An 18,056-nucleotide genomic window follows, 5' to 3' on the forward strand; every position below is an offset into this window, starting at 1 on the left:
CCACACCCCTTCACGGCTGGTCAGCTCCGCCTCTTCACAGGTTAGGTGCCAGCAGCCTTCTTCTTATGCCTGGAACATACCATTCACAAAGAAGACAGAAGAGATTTCACAGCAGCTAAATGATAAAGGGATATAAGGAATACCCTGTTATGTGCACAGTATTTCCCTATGGGACTTCAGCCACAACTATCCTCAGGTGTCACAGGGGCTTGTCTTTAGCCTTCCCCTGTGAGATACAGGTATTTCCTTCAGATATCATGTACCACCACTTTACAGGTTCTCTACTACATACTGCTTTAGCTTAATGAGTAAGCCGGTGGAGGGGTGCTTCTTCAGGTAAGTGACTTACCACAGCATACACACAGCCCAGAGGCTATTTGTAGGTACTCTGACCCAGGTACAGCATAGCCAGGGGACTTTACCTGGTCTCCTCCTGACACACTTTGTATTGCAGTCTATGGGGACTGTGTTATCACTCTAAATATATATGTATATGCTTATATACATACATATTTCTGTGTTAATATGTGTACATACACATACAAACACATAAATACTTTATACATATATATTTTATTTGCTGCCCATCGTTGCGCGACTTACCCCCTTCCCTGTGCTAGGTTCTCATGCCTTGTCTGTTGGCATGAGAACCAGGCTCCCAATGGAGCCTATGGAAGCACGCTCTATTGAGTGCAAAGTTTTCTAGCAATGCGAATGCGAGTTCATGTTCGCATTGCGCTTCACCTCAAATACCAGCTTGCATTTGCATTCACTGGTATTACGAGTGGAGAGCAAAATATCTAGCTTGCATTAGCGCAATTTTGCTCTCCACTCATAATCTAGCCCTATATGTTCTATACTATTTTTTAGTGTACGCAATATTATAATATATGCTTATGTATGTATATACCTGTCATACATATTACTCTGCATTATTGTATATTTCGTTTATTAGAATATCTCAGCAGTGTATTCCAATAATATTAGTACATCTCAGGAGTGTCCTCCGAATAAAGTGTTAGTATATTTAATGGAATTATGAATATATATATACATATTTTATTTAGTTTTTAGTACATAACAATATTACAAACTGTAAATATGTCGATGAAAGATATACATAGACATTTTCGTTGATCTTACAGAAGTTATTAATTTTAACAGATAGGTAATAAGTGACCATACATATGCCATAGTTGGTAAGGTACTGAGAGTTTTTTTTGTTAGCAATTGGTGTCATAATATGGATATAGGTATCTATCTCAATTGGTGTCTATACCATCAGTGAAGTTATGGGGTTGGGGAAGAGAAGACAAAAAAAAGGGAATTCTAAAAGAGGGGGAAGTAATGGATAGAGAAGGAGAGTAGGTATAATGGGTGGGATATGTGTAGTTAGGAGTGTTATCTTAAATTTCAAGTGGTGGACTGGGGTTTTGTCTGACATCTAGGTTTGATTTTGTCTATGGATCCATGTGTCCCAAATAGACCAGTAAGTTTCCATTTGGTCTTTTGAGTTGCAGAAGTACTTCTCCATTGTGGCCATATATTCAATTGTTGCACTGATTTCTGCCAGTCGAGGAGGGTCTGTTCTTTTCCAAGCTTGGGCAATGCACTGTTTGGTAGCTGTTATAATGTAAATTATCATTCCCTTTTGACGTGTCTGGGATTTCATCTTCTAAAACATGTAGGAGGGGTTTCGAGGGGGTTAGAGTGGAGGTTAAGCATAGGGAGTCTAGCAAAGATTTAACTTCTTCCCACATCGGGACCAGTTTTGATCAGGTCTACCAAATGTGTAAGTCTGTTCCTGTGGAATTATGAATATTAATAACAATAATACAATTATTGTCAGCAATACCTCTAACTAATATAGTAGCATCTTAGCAGTACACCCCAGTAAAATAGTGTATAATTTCTGTAGTGTACTCCAGAATAATACTGTTAAGATATTCAGAAATTAATGACAATAAAGTTATTATTAAATATTAATATTTAAAGGGCCATAATACCCAAATGTTTAAACACTTGAAAGTGATGCAGTATAGCTGTAAAACGCTGACTAGAAAATATCACCTGGACATCTCTATGTAAAAATGAAAGTTATTTTACCTCAAAAGTTTCTCAGTAGCCACATCCCATTGTAAATTACTTTTAAGCAGCAAATCAGTATGTCTGTCCCTGGACAGCGGAAGGAGCAAGCTTTCGTGCACACTAATCTTATTTCCCTATTCAGTGTAAGGAAGTTTACTATGAAATCTGATGAGAGTTAAGTCAAATCTCATGAGATAACAGTAAAAGAGTCCATGACCTCAGCACTGTTGATGCTGATTGGCTGCAGTTCATTTCTTAATTATTTTTTTTTACCTGCCGCTGGACTGCAGCTGAGTATAACTTTTTACACAGAACATTGGGGCCTATCTATCAAGCTCCGAATGGAGCTTGATGGCCCGTGTTTCTGGCGAGTCTTCAGACTCGCCAGAAACAGCAGTTATGAAGCAGCGGTCTCCATAACCGCTGCTCCATAACCCTGTCCGCCTGTTCTGAGCAGGCGGACAGGAATCGCCGCAATTCAACCCGATCGAATATGATCGGGTTAATTGACACCTCCCTGCTGGCGGCCGATTCAGCAGGGGGCGGCGTTGCACCAGCAGCTCTTGTGAGCTGCTGGTGCAATACTGAATACGGAGAGTGTATTGCTCTCCGCATTTAGTGAGGTCTTGCGGACCTGATCCGCACTGTCGGATCAGGTCCGCAAGACCTTTCATAAATAGAGGCCTTAGTCTGCTGAGCTGAGCAGATTGTGAGGTAAAATATCTTCCATTTTTACATAGAGATTCTCAGGTGATATTTTCCTGTCAGCTTTTTACAGTTATACCCCAACAGTTTCAAGTGATTTAGCATATGAGAATTATGTCCCTTTAATCCCGAATTATACGTTTGTGAAGATTATAGGCACAGTCACTATATTTATGTAGTAAATAGGATATCAGTTATGACCATATATATATATGACTGATCATTACAATGTTAAAATATAAAGCAAGCTATAGAAATATTTAGATCAATTAATATTTAATTAAATAGTCTGTTATCCTGTATATGGCCACACTATTATTAGGAATTACCCTTAAAGGGACTTGAAACCCCAAATTTTTAGAAAGAGCATACAATTTTAAACAACTTTCTATTTTACTTCTATTATCTAATTTTCTTCATTCTCTTGATATTATTTGCTGAAAAGCATATCTAGATAGGCTCAATAGCTACTGATTGGTGACTGAACATACATGCCTTGTGTGATTGGCTCACCCATGTGCATTGCTATTTCTTCAATAAAGGGGGTGTCAATCATCCCGATCGAACAAGTTAAGGAGCAGCGCGCTTCTTAAAGGGACAGTCTAGTCCAAAAAAAACTTTCATGATTCAGATAGAGCATGTAATTTTAAACAATTTTCCAATTTACTTTTATCACCATTTTTTCTTTGTTCTCTTGGTATTCTTAGTTGAAATCTTAACTTAGGAGGTTCATATGCTAATTTCTTAGACCTTGAATGCCACCTCTTAAGAATGCATTTTAACAGTTTTTCACCACTAGAGGGTGTTAGTTCATGTTTTTCATATAGATAACACTGTGCTTGTGCACGTGAAGTTACCTGGGAGCCATCACTGATTGGCTAAACTGCAAATCTGTCAAAAGAACAAATAAAGGGGCAGTCTGCAGAGGCTTAGATACAAGATAATCACAGAGGTAAAAAATATATAAATATAACTGTGCTGGTTATGCAAAACTAGGGAATGGGTAAACAAGGGATTATCTATCTTTTAAAACAATAACAATTCTGGTGTAGACTGTCCCTTTAACTTTATTTTCCAGTGATCTGGAAACTTTGAGTGGATTGAGCAGCATTAGCTGTTTGTTAAATCCGGCCCTATACTTTTAACCTTTTACCGCCGTTATATTCCATCCACACGGCACTGGGCTTTAGCGCCGTTAGGATGAAATACGTCATAGCCGTTTGGCAGTCCTGAATCCAACAGCGCTTACCAGATGTGATCAAGGTCTGGAGGACGTGTCTAGCATCATAGGGACGCCCCCCTGACTCAATCCCATATTTGAAATCTCATGATCGCGTGCAAAATCGCTGTATTTCAATTTGTCTCCATCGGAACGTTGTTCTGATGTAAACATTATGACCCTGCCATGAAAGGGTTAAATGAAGGGTCACTTTTCCCCCCCTCACAAATAGTGTGTGTGGGTGGGTGGGGGGGAAGGTGCTCTGTTAGAGCCGTCTTTGGTGATTGCAGTTTTTAAGGTGGTCACTGGCATTTTACATGGGCTCTTTCAAATGAGGGGTCTTTTTTCCCTGTCTGGGGGCTGAGATATGGGCATAGACTCACTTACTAGGAAATCTCTTAATCAGCACATACATATATATTTACAGAAAATACACAATCCCCATAGACTGCAATGTTTGTAAAGGTACTTTTTAGTGCCGTTTTTTTCATCCCGCACCCGCCATTTTTAACCCCTTTAAACTGCTTTTTTGCAGTTATATTTTAGAAAAAAAAATAAAGATGCTTGTTTTTTTATAAATAAAAAACACTTTTATTTCGGGGGCAATAGAGGGACATTTAGAAAATTAATCAGAGATCTGATCTCTGGTTAATTTTCTGAGCGCTAAATGCTACCACGAGCTTACGGTAGCAAAAAACAGCCACTTGTTATTTATTGCACACCCATAAATGGGAACATTTGCCCATTTACGGGCACGCAATTAAATTAGTGCTCCAATTGTAATCTAGCCCTTAGAATAATGAACTAAAAATAGACAAACACTTTTTGGCATCCATTGTTCTAATAATAAATATGGACCAATTGCCAACTGATGTTTCATATTTGTTTTTATTTTTAGGAGTGGGAAGAAACATTTCAGATTTCAACTTACCCAGAGAATGTATCAGACACTTCTTTCATTCACACAAATGTTTCACGTTTCAACAACCGGTGCACGGATCACAACTTCACAATTTGGAAAAGCTGCCAGAAAATCAGTTGGACAAACAATTTGTGCAACAAATGCAACAATTCACTAGCTATGTATATCAGAATAGCCAGCTGAAGACTTTGGCTGGAGGCCATGTTGTAACTGGGAGAAGTAAGTGACATACAGACATAAAAAAATGTGTCACACAGACATACATACTAATAAGGGTTCTTTCAGAAATACACAATTTCTGAAGACACATGACTATAAAATGATTTGTCCTAAATGTTATTAAAATCATCTACATAAAATTGGTTTTGTACAACCAATAGTGCTTCTAGGGGTTGCTGGGAGGTTGTTAAGCAACTCCTCCCTTTCACATCTGAAGCACCAGCAAACCCCAAAGGTGTCAACTGCCCTGAATTTTCTTGGCAGCCATTTGTTTTTTCAAGTTTAGTGCTCTACCATGAATATAATAGTTGGAATTTGGGGGGTTTCCTCCATAATGTCTGAACATTAACTTGTGTGCTCATTGACAACAATAAATGTTTGATTTATTAATAAGAATACAGTAAATGTCCAATTTTTGTTGATTAATTCCTTCTATCTAAAGTTACCCTCACAAATGCAATGAGCAAGCTTTGAGTTCCAATGTATAAAGCTGGGGTTAGACCACAAATACTGGAAGGTGTTTGGAGAGGCATTTGTCTTATCTTCTCTTAAGTAATAAAAAAATTCAGGGCGGATGTCAGAGATTCCTTGCTTTTTATTGAATACTGTAGTATTAATTCCAAATTGCCTTGTCCATTTAAAAAAATAGCTGTATCACAAAGCCAAAGCTAATGGCTGTAAACGCAATCCGAGTCAAACTAGAGGGATGCTCTGGGTCTTTTTGTACAATGAATAACTTCGGAAAATTGTATAATAGCACACTCAACAAATCTCATGCATCCTTTTCAATTAAGCCATGCATGCATAACAATGTTAGGGCTTAGTTTAGGGTGGGGATTTGCACGGGGGGGGGGTCTGGGCTCATGGTGGTGGGGGTCTCTGATGGTATGTTGGGAGGTCTTAGAGTAGTCATTAGTTTAGGTGGGGATCCTAGGTTAGGAGTCAGCTGGGAGATCTTAGTGAAAGCTTCTTAAAGGGACACTGTACCCAAAATTTTTCTTTCGTGAATCAGATCGAGCATGGAATTTTAAGCAACTTTCTAATTTACTCCTATTATCAAATTTTCTTCATTCTCTTGGTATCTTTATTTGAAATGCAAAAATGTAAGTTTAGATGCCGGCCCATTTTTGGTGAACAACCTTGGTTGTCCTTGCTGATTGGTGGATAAATTCATCCACCAATAAAAAAGTGCTGTCCAGAGTACTGAAACAAAAAAAAAAGCTTAGATGCCTTCTTTTTCAAATAATGATAGCAAGAGAACGAAGAAAATTTGATAATAGGAGTAAATTAGAAAGTTGCTTAAAATTGCATGCTCTTTCTGAATTACAAAAGCAAAAATTTGGGTTCAGTGTCCCTTTAACTTAAACTTACCACTACACTGAGTGTTAATAAAGGGCAGAGGGATTAACATATGGTTTGTTTTTTTTGCTTTGGGGTTGTGGTGGTTTCAGTGTTTATAGTGCACAGGGCAGTAGCTGTTTAGTTTTTATGATTTTCTTTTTGTGTTGGGTTGTTTTAGTTGAATGTGTGTAGGGGTCAGCTTTTCTTCTATTACTGGAGCTTAGTGTTAACTTAGGGGTATTTTTTAGTGCTGGTGAGGAGTGGTACTAATTACAGTAACAGTTTATACTAGATTTTTAAAATGGCGGATGGTTTACATGCCATTTAAAATTATACCTTGCACAGCAAATGTAAAAAGCAATAATTATAAACATAACACTGCTAACACATTTGTAAAACATAAGATCTGTAAATTGTAATTGTATAATATTCACGTCTTTTTGGTGGTCTTTTTGTGTCTTTTCTCAGTGGTTAGAATGGTGTTGGCCTCAGCAAACTTGCAGATGTGAAAATGATGGTTGTTGTGGGGGGGAGGGGGTTTCACCTTAACCTTGCCTTAGGATGCATTTTAAAAGACTTGATTATATAAATATAAAAAATATTGTCCAAAGAGAACACTCGCCATATTTTAACAAAGTGATTTAATCAGAGTTAATGTTTTCGGGGTACAACCACCGTCCTCATACTCCAGTGAAGAAATACAAACAGTTTTAGTTTTACTTCACAGGAGTCTGAGGACGGGGTTTGTACCCCGAAAAAGTTAACTCTGATTAAATCACTGTTAAAACACGGCGAGTGCTCTCTTTGGATAATCTTTTTTACATATTACTGGGAGCACCCCGGCATCACCAAGGTCATAGTGAATGCTGGTATTTCACCATTGAATATATATATATATACACACTGTATATATATATATATATATATATATATATATATATATATATATATATATATATATATATATATATATATATATATATATATATTTTTTAATAGGATTTTTTTTGCCAGTTTTCTTTTGTGCATATGTTAGTGGAGGATGTTTTTTTAATTAGTTTGTATTGTAGTGTGTTTTTAAACATTGGAATGGCAGTATCCTTATAAACAATGCAGTTATTCAGTACCTATGTTAAGTCTCAATGTATACAATCCTTTAAAAAGTAATGACAGCACTCCAGGAATTAACCACTTATTACAGTTTATTCAAAATATCTCCAAATGACAAAAAAACCAACTATGTTTCGGGGCATCAGCATCGTTGTCTTTTTTTGTCATTTGGATATGTTTTGAATAAACTGTAATACGTGCTTAATTCCTACAGTGCTGCCATTACTAATCTCTTTAAAATCAACAATTTTCTAATGGCAAAATTGCCGCAATTTTCTTTCCCCATGAGATATTAGTTCAATTAAATCTTGACATAGAATCCTAAAGCCGACATAACTATGATAACTCTCTGGTAATGACACTCACTGAGGCTAGCAATACATGAATACAACAATTTATAGATACATAATAGCAATACTATTTTTTGAGATTCAGATCTGAGCTCATAGTCTATACTATGAGGTTTACATTTCCTATATAGATATCTGATAAAGTTAAATATTTCTATGGTAAATCAAGTATTTTCCTTAAAGGGATGAACAACATTAAAAATTTCATAGCACAAATAAAGCTTTCAAATTTCAGTTTTCTTCCATTATCAAATTTATTTTGTTCTTCTGGTATCCATTGTGGAAAATCATGTCATGCTCTACCGGGACCTAGCTGGTGATTGGTGGCTACACACATATATACCTCTTGTCATTGGTTCATTAGATGAGTTCATTTGCACTTTTTTGTACCTTTAAATTCTGTTTTACCTTTCACTTTTTTTTATAGAACATTTAGGGGTCAATTTATTACATGCATATACTGTCAGCATTTAACATTGCACAAGCATTTCTTGTGAAATATTTGTGCAATGCTGCACCCTGCGCATTTGCGGCCAATCAGCTGCTAGCAGGGGGTGTCAATCATCCCGATCGTAACTTACCACAGCTGCTTTTTAACTTCTGTTTTCCGGCGAGCTTGAAACTACTGGCAAAGATAGTAGCATCTGCTGCTTATTAAATATACCCCAGAGTATGATCTGTACATTAAATTTAACATGTGAATGTTGTGTAAAGGAAAACAAAAACTCATAAAATACATTTTAGAAGTTGACCAGTGAATTCAATGTCCCATAGGTATAAAAGTATCAAGTACCCATAACGAATTAGCACAAATAATACATTTAAATAAACAATATCCACATGGACACTAGAAAGAACTTAGGAGCACCAGGAAAGAGTAATGCAAGAAATGGAAAAAAATAATAAAAAACAGAAAAAAAAAATAATAATAATAATAATAAAGTATCTCTAACACAATAGTTAAACAAAATAGCATTATTTAGGGGAATTGCATATTTTTTGTAGAGAAAGAGTCTTATAGTTTTGAAGGTGGATTATAGGAAAGCAAATAATTACTAAATATATATATATTAGTGATAACTTTAATATATAAGAGGGAAGATAAATGTAAACTTTCAGAACACTTTCCTCTTTCAGCCAGCCTGATTTATTGTTAAGTGCTTTTTTATTGAAAACATTTTTTTACATTATACATACGTAAAACAGGACAAAAAAAGTACTTTGATCATTACATTCTCATCACCATTGGAATATATATATTTAAGACATATCAATAATCCATCCACCCGCGTTCAAACCCTGCCCTTTGTCAGAGCAACTACTGCTAAGTGGGTTGAACATTCCCTAGCATATCTTTTTTTTTTTCCCCCCTTAATCCCACTTGTACCTCTAGAGAAGCGGGCTGCATAGTGGTGGGATGAGTAGTAATTACTTCAGTCATATTAAGGTTGATAAACAAAACAATAACTATAATTAAACCAAAATTTCCCTCCTATGTTCATATGAAACAGTGTCTCTCTCTGAGAGTAGTATCGTACCTGAGAAATAGAGACACCTCTTCCCGCGGCGCACCCCTGCCAACTCTGCATCTGTTTATGTGGATTTCAGATCTCGACTGCTTGTGCTTGTCTACCTATCCAGTAGAACCATACCTTTTGTAGTGTCTCTCTATTATTTAGGATTCCTGCTGATTCCTCATACATGGTGTAGGTGAACTGAATTTTATTGTATATCTCCGTCCATGTGGGTGTACCTATTTTCCAGTATCTCGCGATACATATCCTTGTGACCGTGCACAAAATTCTAATGAAAGTGTTCAGGTGTCTGTGATAGATTTCTATGGGTTCATGTAGTAGCGCCTGTTGTATGGTGAGAGTAACCTCTTCATCTATCAGTTGGCCTATAAATGAAGATAGTTTTCTCCATATTTCCTGTACAGCTGTACAATCCCACCACATGTGTTTGTATGTGCCCCTCTGTCCGCATCCTCTATAACATAGGTTGCTCCCCTGTGGTTTAATGTGTGCATATCTGACTGGGGTCAGGTACCACCTAAAGGCTGTTTTCAGTGTGTTCTCTTTTAGATCAACGCTTAATAAGCCTTTATCTCCCGATTGGAGTAGTAATTCCCACTCCTGTTTATCTTTCACTATTCCGAGTTCCTTCTCCCATGCTAGCATTATTTGTGTTTTTGGTTCCATTGGGGGGGATTGGAGGGATATATATAGTTTGGAGATTGAGTGTTTGAGTCAATGTGAGCTGATGCTGGAGATTTCTAAAGTCGTAGTCATCTTCCTAGGTGCATTTTTAAGGAATTCTCTAAGGGAAGATTGTAACTGTAAGTATATGAACCAGTGTAGCTTCAGTGGTGCAATCTTTTCTTGAAGGTGGGAGAAAGGCAATATTGCTCCCTTCTCTACTATGTCTGCTACTCTATAAAGGCCCTTATTTTCCCACTTCTGTATGTGTTTATGTGTGTCTCCCTGTAAAAGGTACCTGATTGGCATCAATAAGGAGTTTTTAGGGAAGATGTCTTCTCTTTTTCTAACTTTTGACCATAACTGAACAGTGAGAGCTCTTGTGTGTGTTTTCGGGCAGCTGTCAAGCTCTTTGTTCTGTTGTGTGGTCCACAAAGTGGAGTCTGTATAGGTCCTCCCCTCTAATTTCGCCTCTAAGGTAATCCAGACCGCTTCTTCTTGTCTCTTCAGTATCATCGCATCCTGTGCTGTTCTAGCTGCTCTATAATAGTCCATTAAGTTCGGTCCCCCAATCCCTCCCAGTGATCTATGTCTATGTACTAAGTGTTTAGAGATCCTTGTCATTTTAGAGCCTCTAATGAAAGCTGAGAGATCTGTCTGTATCCTTTCGTTATCTGCAGTGACAATCTTTATCGGTAGTGCTCTGAATAGGTAGAGTAGTCGGGGTAGAATGGTCATTTTGACTGCAGCTAATCTGCCCATCCACGAGAAATTATATTTGCGCCATTTTGCTATATCTTGTCTAATTCTTTGAAACAGAGGTGTGTAGTTGCATTTATATAGGTGCTGCGTTTGTTGTGAAAGATTGATCCCTAGGTATTTAAGTGTGTGTTTGACCCACCGAAAATCGAAGTTTAACTCTAGGAGCTTCTTAGTCTGATGAGGGATAGCTATAGGGAGAACCTCGCATTTATCCGAGTTGATTTTATAGCCTGAGATGGCCGAAAAGGACGCTAGCACTGCTTATAAATTGGGTAAGGAGATAAGAGGTTTTGTGATAGACAATAGAATATCATCTGCGAACAGGGTCAATTTATATTCTGAATTTGTCGTCTTAACTCCCTCTATGTCTGGGTGCGTTCTTATTCTGGTTGCTAGAGGTTCAATGCAAAGCGCAAATAGTAAGGGTGACAAGGGACACCCTTGTCTTGTGCCATTAAGTATGGGAAAGATGGCAGATCTATATCCTCCCGCCGTCACCTGGGCCTAGGGTTTCGAATATATTGCACGAATAGCTGTCATGAAGGTGCCCTCAAATCCCATTCTACCCAACACCTTGGTCATGTAATTCCAGTCAATTCTGTTGAACGCCTTCTCCGCATCCAGCGATAGCAGCAGAGAAGGCGTCCCCTGTCTTTCTAGATGATAGATAATGTTAGTAATTCTGCGAATGTTGTCTGGGGCTTCCCTGTCTTTAATGAAACCCACTTGATCTGGGTGAACTAGGCTAGGGAGAATTTCCTTAAGCCGATTTGCTAATACCTTCATAAATAGTTTCAAATCCTGATTTATTAATGAGATAGGGCGATAGTTTTTACATCTTTTATGGTCTCTATCGGGTTTGGGGATCACCACTATTTTTGCTAATTGTAACTCACTCGGGAGAGAATTCCCTTCTAAGATATAATTACAGAATTTAGTCAGATGTGGTATTAATGTGCCTCGAAACAATTTATAATATTCTCCAGTGAAGCCGTCGGGGCCTGCGGCTTTACCCGGTTTAAGGTCTTTAACTGCTTTCACTACTTCTAGGGTGGTGATTGGGGCATTTAGACTATCTCTTTGTTCTACGGTGAGAGTTTTTAATGGGCAAGTGGAGAGGAATTCTTCTGTGTTTTTATCTGTTTCTGTGTTGTGAAGGACTTTTTCTCCATCATAAAGTTTGCTATAGAAAGTGGCGAATGTGTCTACAATCACTTGTGGGTCCGAAGTCATTGTCCCTTGTTCTGTTTCTATCTTAGGGATGAATGAGGCCTTGCCCCTCTCCCTAATGGAAAATCTTGTGTGCCATAAATTTATCTGGTTTATTGGCATAAATGAAATAGTGTGCCTTTAATTTTTGGATTGCCCTTGCTGCCTGAGAGTTTAAGAGTTTCGCCAACATGGTTTTCTTGGTTTGGAGGGTCTGTAGTATCGTCTCTTTCCCCGTTACCTTATGTCGTCCCTCAAGCGTTTCTATCTCTTTGTGTAACTGTTCCAGTAATTGTCTATTTTGGCGCTTTAATCTGGCACTTTCCTGTATCAATTGTCCCCTAACCACCGCCTTATGTGCTGCCCATGTATTTATAGGGTTAGTTGTGGTGTCTATATTTATCTTCCAGTACTCCACCAGCGACTGCAGGATCTTATCATGTCTTTGTGGGTTTTTCATAAGATTTGGATCAAAGGTCCATGATCTTTTCCTTTTGGTATCTTGCATCCCACTCAACTCTAGTAGTAAAATAGAGTGGTCTGACCACACACATGTGTGTATATTTGAGTTCTGCAGCAACGGGAGAAGCGCCTGGCTGATATATATGTAGTCCAGTCGCGTGTAGGTTTTATGAGCCGTGGAGTAAAACGTGGTGTCATTTGTAGCCCCATATAATGAATGCCAGGAATCCAACAGGGAGTGTGGTAATAAGGATTCCTGTATCGACTTAACTACTCTGTTATGTCTGTGTTGTTTATTGGATAAGGATATATGTTTAGTCGCTGTTTGCGGGGCCATAGTTATATTGAAATCTCCTGCTAGTATAATTTTGGTTTGGGACCATTGGGTTAATAGGAGGGATATGTGTCTGAAGAAATCATGTTGATTGTCTTTGGGAGCATAAATGTTGCATAGGGTCACCTCCGTGTCTAACATTTTTCCTCTGACTATCAGGTATCTACCTTCCGGGTCTGCTAAAGTGCTTTCAAGGGTAAAGTCGACAGAGGAATGTATAAGCATATGTATTAATAAGCAAATAAAAGAAAAGAGATAGAAGGCGTTATAAGACATTAGATATATAAAGCATTAATGTAAGCCTAAAACCGCGCCTCTAGTAGGCCACATTACTGTATAAAACTTTGTCTGCAATGTTGAAGTGTCAATTAGGAGCCATATACAACTATGACCCTCTCCATCTCCTTCTACACCATGGGTATCTTGGTGTTGGAGACCTCCAGAGGAAGTCTATTTTCCTTTTGGTTATGTTCTTTTTGCCTTGCTCTAGAGTCCCCAGTCTCAAGAGACTGATGGAAGGGATTCTGATTAAAGTTCTTTATCTCTATGTTCCTTTGTCCTCCTTTTCTTATTTCTTGATGTATGCCACTTGGATTGATCTTCTGTGCGTATGGATAATGGTCGAGGTGCTGATGTTGGTTCCCTCTCAGGTAGCGATGGAGTATCGAGGCCTAATGCCTCACACACTTCGCAGATGTCTTCAGGTTCCTTAATTGTTATGATTTTAGTGTCCTTTGTTATAATTAGTGCAAAAGGGAAGCCCCATCTGTATTGTATCTGCTTTTGTCTCAGCAGAGAGGTAAGGGGTCGTAGAGCGCTTCGCCTTTGTAGAGTCCGAAGACTCAAGTCCTGATAGAATTGGATAACGTTGCCTTGAAATTTGAAGGTGGGTTGCTTTCTAGCTGCCTGGAGAATCTTTTCTTTGTCTGGGAAAAAAGTCATTTTGATCACGACATCTCTTGGGGGGAGGCCCACCTTTGGTCTGGCCTTTAGCGCTCTGTGAGCTCTTTCAACATGGAAGGTGTAGTCTGGGGGTGAGTTTGTGATCTGGGTAAAAAGTTGTGTTAGATAGGCTGGGAGTTCTGTCCCTGTTATTTCCTCTGGAACCCCCTTCAGCCTAAGGTTGTTTCTTCTGCTTCTGTTCTCCAGGTCGTCTAGTTTGTCTTGGAACTCCATTAATTGTTGTTGTTGTGTTGAGACCGTCTGAGAGATTTCATCTACATTCTCAACCATGGCATCCTTTTGGTCTTCGAGTGTATCTATCCTGTTTCCCATGTCTGTTAAATCAGATTTAATCTCTGAAAGACTGTTGGTAACTGATGAATGGATGGAGTCAATTTTCTCCCAAAGTTTTTCAAAGTTGTCGGCAATGTCTTTTTTTGAGACCAGGGTCTGTAGGTCAGCTTTAGTTAGTGGGGAATCATTCTCCAGTTGTTGTATGGAGTCTAGGTCCGAATCTTCACCCTCCTCCATGTCTTTATTGGATTTGGTAGATTGCGAGGATTTGAAAAAAGAGGACACTGAAGAGGGCTTATTAGTTGATTTATCACCTTTCATTGCTCTCCTTGAAGACATTATATTGTTGAGAGGTGTGTGCCTTTGTATTATGTTGTATAGTAGGGTTCTATCTGTGAGAGATCGTATTTAGATTCTTAGATATCTGGGTCTTTACATGTGGCGTTGTTGTGATTTTGTGGAGGATGTATGGATGTTAATATTCCATGGGTTCGGCAAGGCTCAGCCTTACTTGTGCCTTATTCATCCAGATGGATGCTCCCTCCCGGGGCTGTCATATAGCTTACATATCTAAGGACTGCCCTGTAGCTTCCTGCACTTGTAGGATTAGGATGACAACCAAACTAGGGTTCTGCAACCTGTATTCCTTTTGCTCTCTCTTTCACCCTCTAAAGGGCTTTGCTGTTTAGTATTGTCCTTCTCCCCGGGGCAGTTGTCCTCACAGGACGATCACGGGAAAGGGTATAGGGGGTATGACCTGTCCCCTCTCAGGAGTGACAGGAAAAGGGAGGGAAGAAGGTACTAAAAGTTTCTGTCGTCTGGGTGTTGTTAAACTGAGTTGCAGGGTCTGATTGTGTGTGTTTCACAGTAAATAATATCCCTGTTATGTGAAGAAGGGAATAAGTATCACAGCTGTGCAAAGTTCCTGTTTTAGCTTAATAGTATGAACGTCTTATCAGCTTTCAGTTGCTTATTTTTTAAAGATGGTTATGTTTGTATTTCCCAGGTGTATTTCAGGGCTGTGAGAAGTGATTTTTCTACAAGGGAGCAAAGGTATGCGTTGAATGCTGAAAAGTTTGTAACCAAACTAATAAATTATACAGAGGCAGCAACCCATGTAAGGCACATCTATGTTTGTAGTTGCGGTAAAAAGTTCATTTCTCACAAGTTGTGCCGTGTATATATATGTTGGTCTGTAATATATCCTTTTAATATGTGCTAGGGGGCCTCCGATGTTGGACACTCTTACACTGGCTTCTTATTCCCCCTCTCTTGTCTGTTTTAACAGTCACTTTGTGGCATTATAGGGATTATCTATCTCCAGCCAAGATGGCAGACTTTTGCGCCACTAGCTTCCCCCCTGCAGAACCCAGTCAACTAGGCCGGTACACCTCCCTCAGATCTCCGATTCAGCTCACCTATTAATTGCGGGTAGGTGTATGTGTTGTCAGGTAGTCTTACCCCTTCACTCTTTATCTCGTCCTAGGTGGGAGTCGCCGCTGTCTTGTCTCTCGTTCTTGTCGTTACCGCGGCTACAGCCGCAGCAGCCCCGGAGCGGGGTCCCGACCCTCCGGGGTCACAGGTCTCTCCCACCACTATGGACAATAGTCTGCTAGGTGGTCTGGAGTGAGTCGGCAGATGCCGGGTAGACCCGCTGTGTGTATGTTGTCGGTGGCGGTCAATTGATGGCGGTTGTTCTCACCAAGTCACCGGTACAAAATTCTGTCCAAAAGTGTGACCGGGTGGTTGGGTCACTAGTAGACTCACTCTTGATGGTAGGTCAGAATGTTTTTGACCATTTTAGTGTGGTTATTACAGCTGAAATTAGGCACTTTGTCAGGAGCTTCTAGTAAATGCTGCTGTTCAGTTCGGCAGTTACTCCGCCCCCCCAGCCAGCCTAATTTAAAGGGATACTGTACCCAAAAATTTTCTTTCATGATTCAGATTGAGCATTAAATTTTAAGCAACTTTCTAATTTACTCCTATTATCAATTTTTCTTCTTTCTCTTGGTATCTTTATTTGAAATGCAAGAATGTAAGTTTAGATGCCGGCCCATTTTTGGTGAGCAACCTGGGTTGTCCTTGCTGATTGGTGGATAAATTCATCCACCAATAAAAAAGTGCTGTCCAGAGTACTGAAACCAAAAAAAAAGCTTAGATGCCTTCTTTTTCAAATAATGATAGCAAGAGAAAAAAGAAAAATTGATAATAGGAGTAAATTAGAAAGTTGCTTAAAATTGCATGCTCTTTCTGAATTACAAAATATATTTTTTTTGGGTTCAGTGTCCCTTTAAATCTAAACCACTTTTGTTCTTATTTATTTATTGACAAAAATGTGTGTATAAGCCATCTAACTTTTTCCAATCACATATGGTTTGTCACTGGTTTATTAAGATGTATTTATTGGGTACAAGAGTTTGTGAAAAGCATAGTCGTTGATGAAGAGTTAGGTAACTGTAAATGAAGTGTTAATACATTTAAACAATTTTTTTCTGTGTTCCAGTGCTGGGAGCTCTCACAGTCACATATGTAGAAGCAATAAGGAGTGGCTCAGCTCTTGCAGAGATAGAGAATACAGAAGCTGTGCAGGACACTTTATCTTCATATGAGGCCGGCATGAACTTGTTGGCAAACAAGTTTCCAACAGAAACCCAAGAGGAGTTGTTAAATCATCATAGTGAGTGTGAAAAGAAGGCTTTAAAAGTATTTATGAGCAAATCATTTAAGGATGACAAACGAGAATATCAGGCCAAACTTATGGTGAGTTACCTAACTTCAATAAATTAATAGGATTATTGGAACATTAACATCATTTTGATTTCTTTAACACCCAAATGAATATGAACCTTTACCGCTACTTTTTTAGAATGTTCTTGCATGTCATGTTGTATAATCTTAAACTTTAGACAATCATCAGCCCCCAACCATAAAGTGATATTAATGACTACCTTTTTATTTTATTAATTTAGAAATTTCTACACCAGAAATCTGAAGAGTTTTCCAAACACAATGAAGAAAAATCTATCATAATATGTAGGAATCTAATTAAGCAGTTAAGTGCTAATCTGGATCAAAAAGTTAAAACATGGAGATTTCTGCAAGGCCGGAGGACACAAGCTATTTACAGAAGAAAAACAGAAGCTGATAGATGAGTATAATACCACCCCTGGGAAAGGAATAAAGGTACAGTGACATTAAACAAGGGTTTTCATTTCAATATCTTCCCTTTTCTCATCTAATTTTCTTTTTCTTTTATTTATTTTTAATTAATTAGAGTAATAACGAACTGTTACTCTACAGTCTCCCTCGCTTTCCCTTAATTCTCTTTTGTGTACACAAATTCTGAAAGCCAGAAACATGGAAAATGTCAACAATGGAGCTCACTGTATAATTTGTGTTACTGGGGATTAAATCTACTTTCCTCTAGCCGTAGTGTGACCTCTTGTTACAAACAATTGTCTTGGAATAAACAGTGCATCAGTCAACTCTTTATATGGGCCTTGAATATATTTGTATAGAGTAATCGTATCACCTCTCAAGCACCTTTTTTCTAGAGTGAACAGATCCAATTTGGCTAACCGCTCATCATAGTTAAATTCTCAATTCCCCTTATAATTTTTATGGCCCTTTTCTAAATTTTTTCTAATTCTGCAATTTTAAAATCAGGTTCCAGATCTGCACTCCATACTCAAGGTGAGGTCTTACCAGAGATTTAATAGTGATAGAATTAGGCTGTCTTTTTGTTTAATGGCTTTTAAAATATTTGGGTTATACATTGAGCTCCATTGTGTGTGATAAGAGGTCTCACTATGGCTAGAGGGAATGAGATTTAATCTCCAGCAACAAAACTGCTTTGTTCACTGTAAGAGCAATTGGATTGTGGAATTAACTTCCTGAGGAG

The 18,056-nt window shown here is 38.4% G+C and overlaps 1 protein-coding gene across 1 annotated transcript in view; it reads left to right on the forward strand.

Moving 5' to 3' along the window:
• The window catches only part of LOC128638949 (guanylate-binding protein 1-like), a 51,891-nt gene extending 34,325 nt beyond the window's left edge, over positions 1-17,566 (forward strand). The window contains 5 exon segments of the mRNA XM_053691082.1: positions 4,911-5,153; positions 16,659-16,915; positions 17,125-17,226; positions 17,228-17,338; positions 17,456-17,566. Of these exon segments, the coding sequence (XP_053547057.1) occupies positions 4,911-5,153; positions 16,659-16,915; positions 17,125-17,226; positions 17,228-17,338; positions 17,456-17,566 (824 nt within the window).
• The last annotated feature ends 490 nt before the right edge of the window (positions 17,567-18,056 follow it).

The sequence above is a fragment of the Bombina bombina genome, chromosome 8, assembly GCF_027579735.1.
Source record: "Bombina bombina isolate aBomBom1 chromosome 8, aBomBom1.pri, whole genome shotgun sequence".
NCBI lineage: Eukaryota > Metazoa > Chordata > Amphibia > Anura > Bombinatoridae > Bombina > Bombina bombina.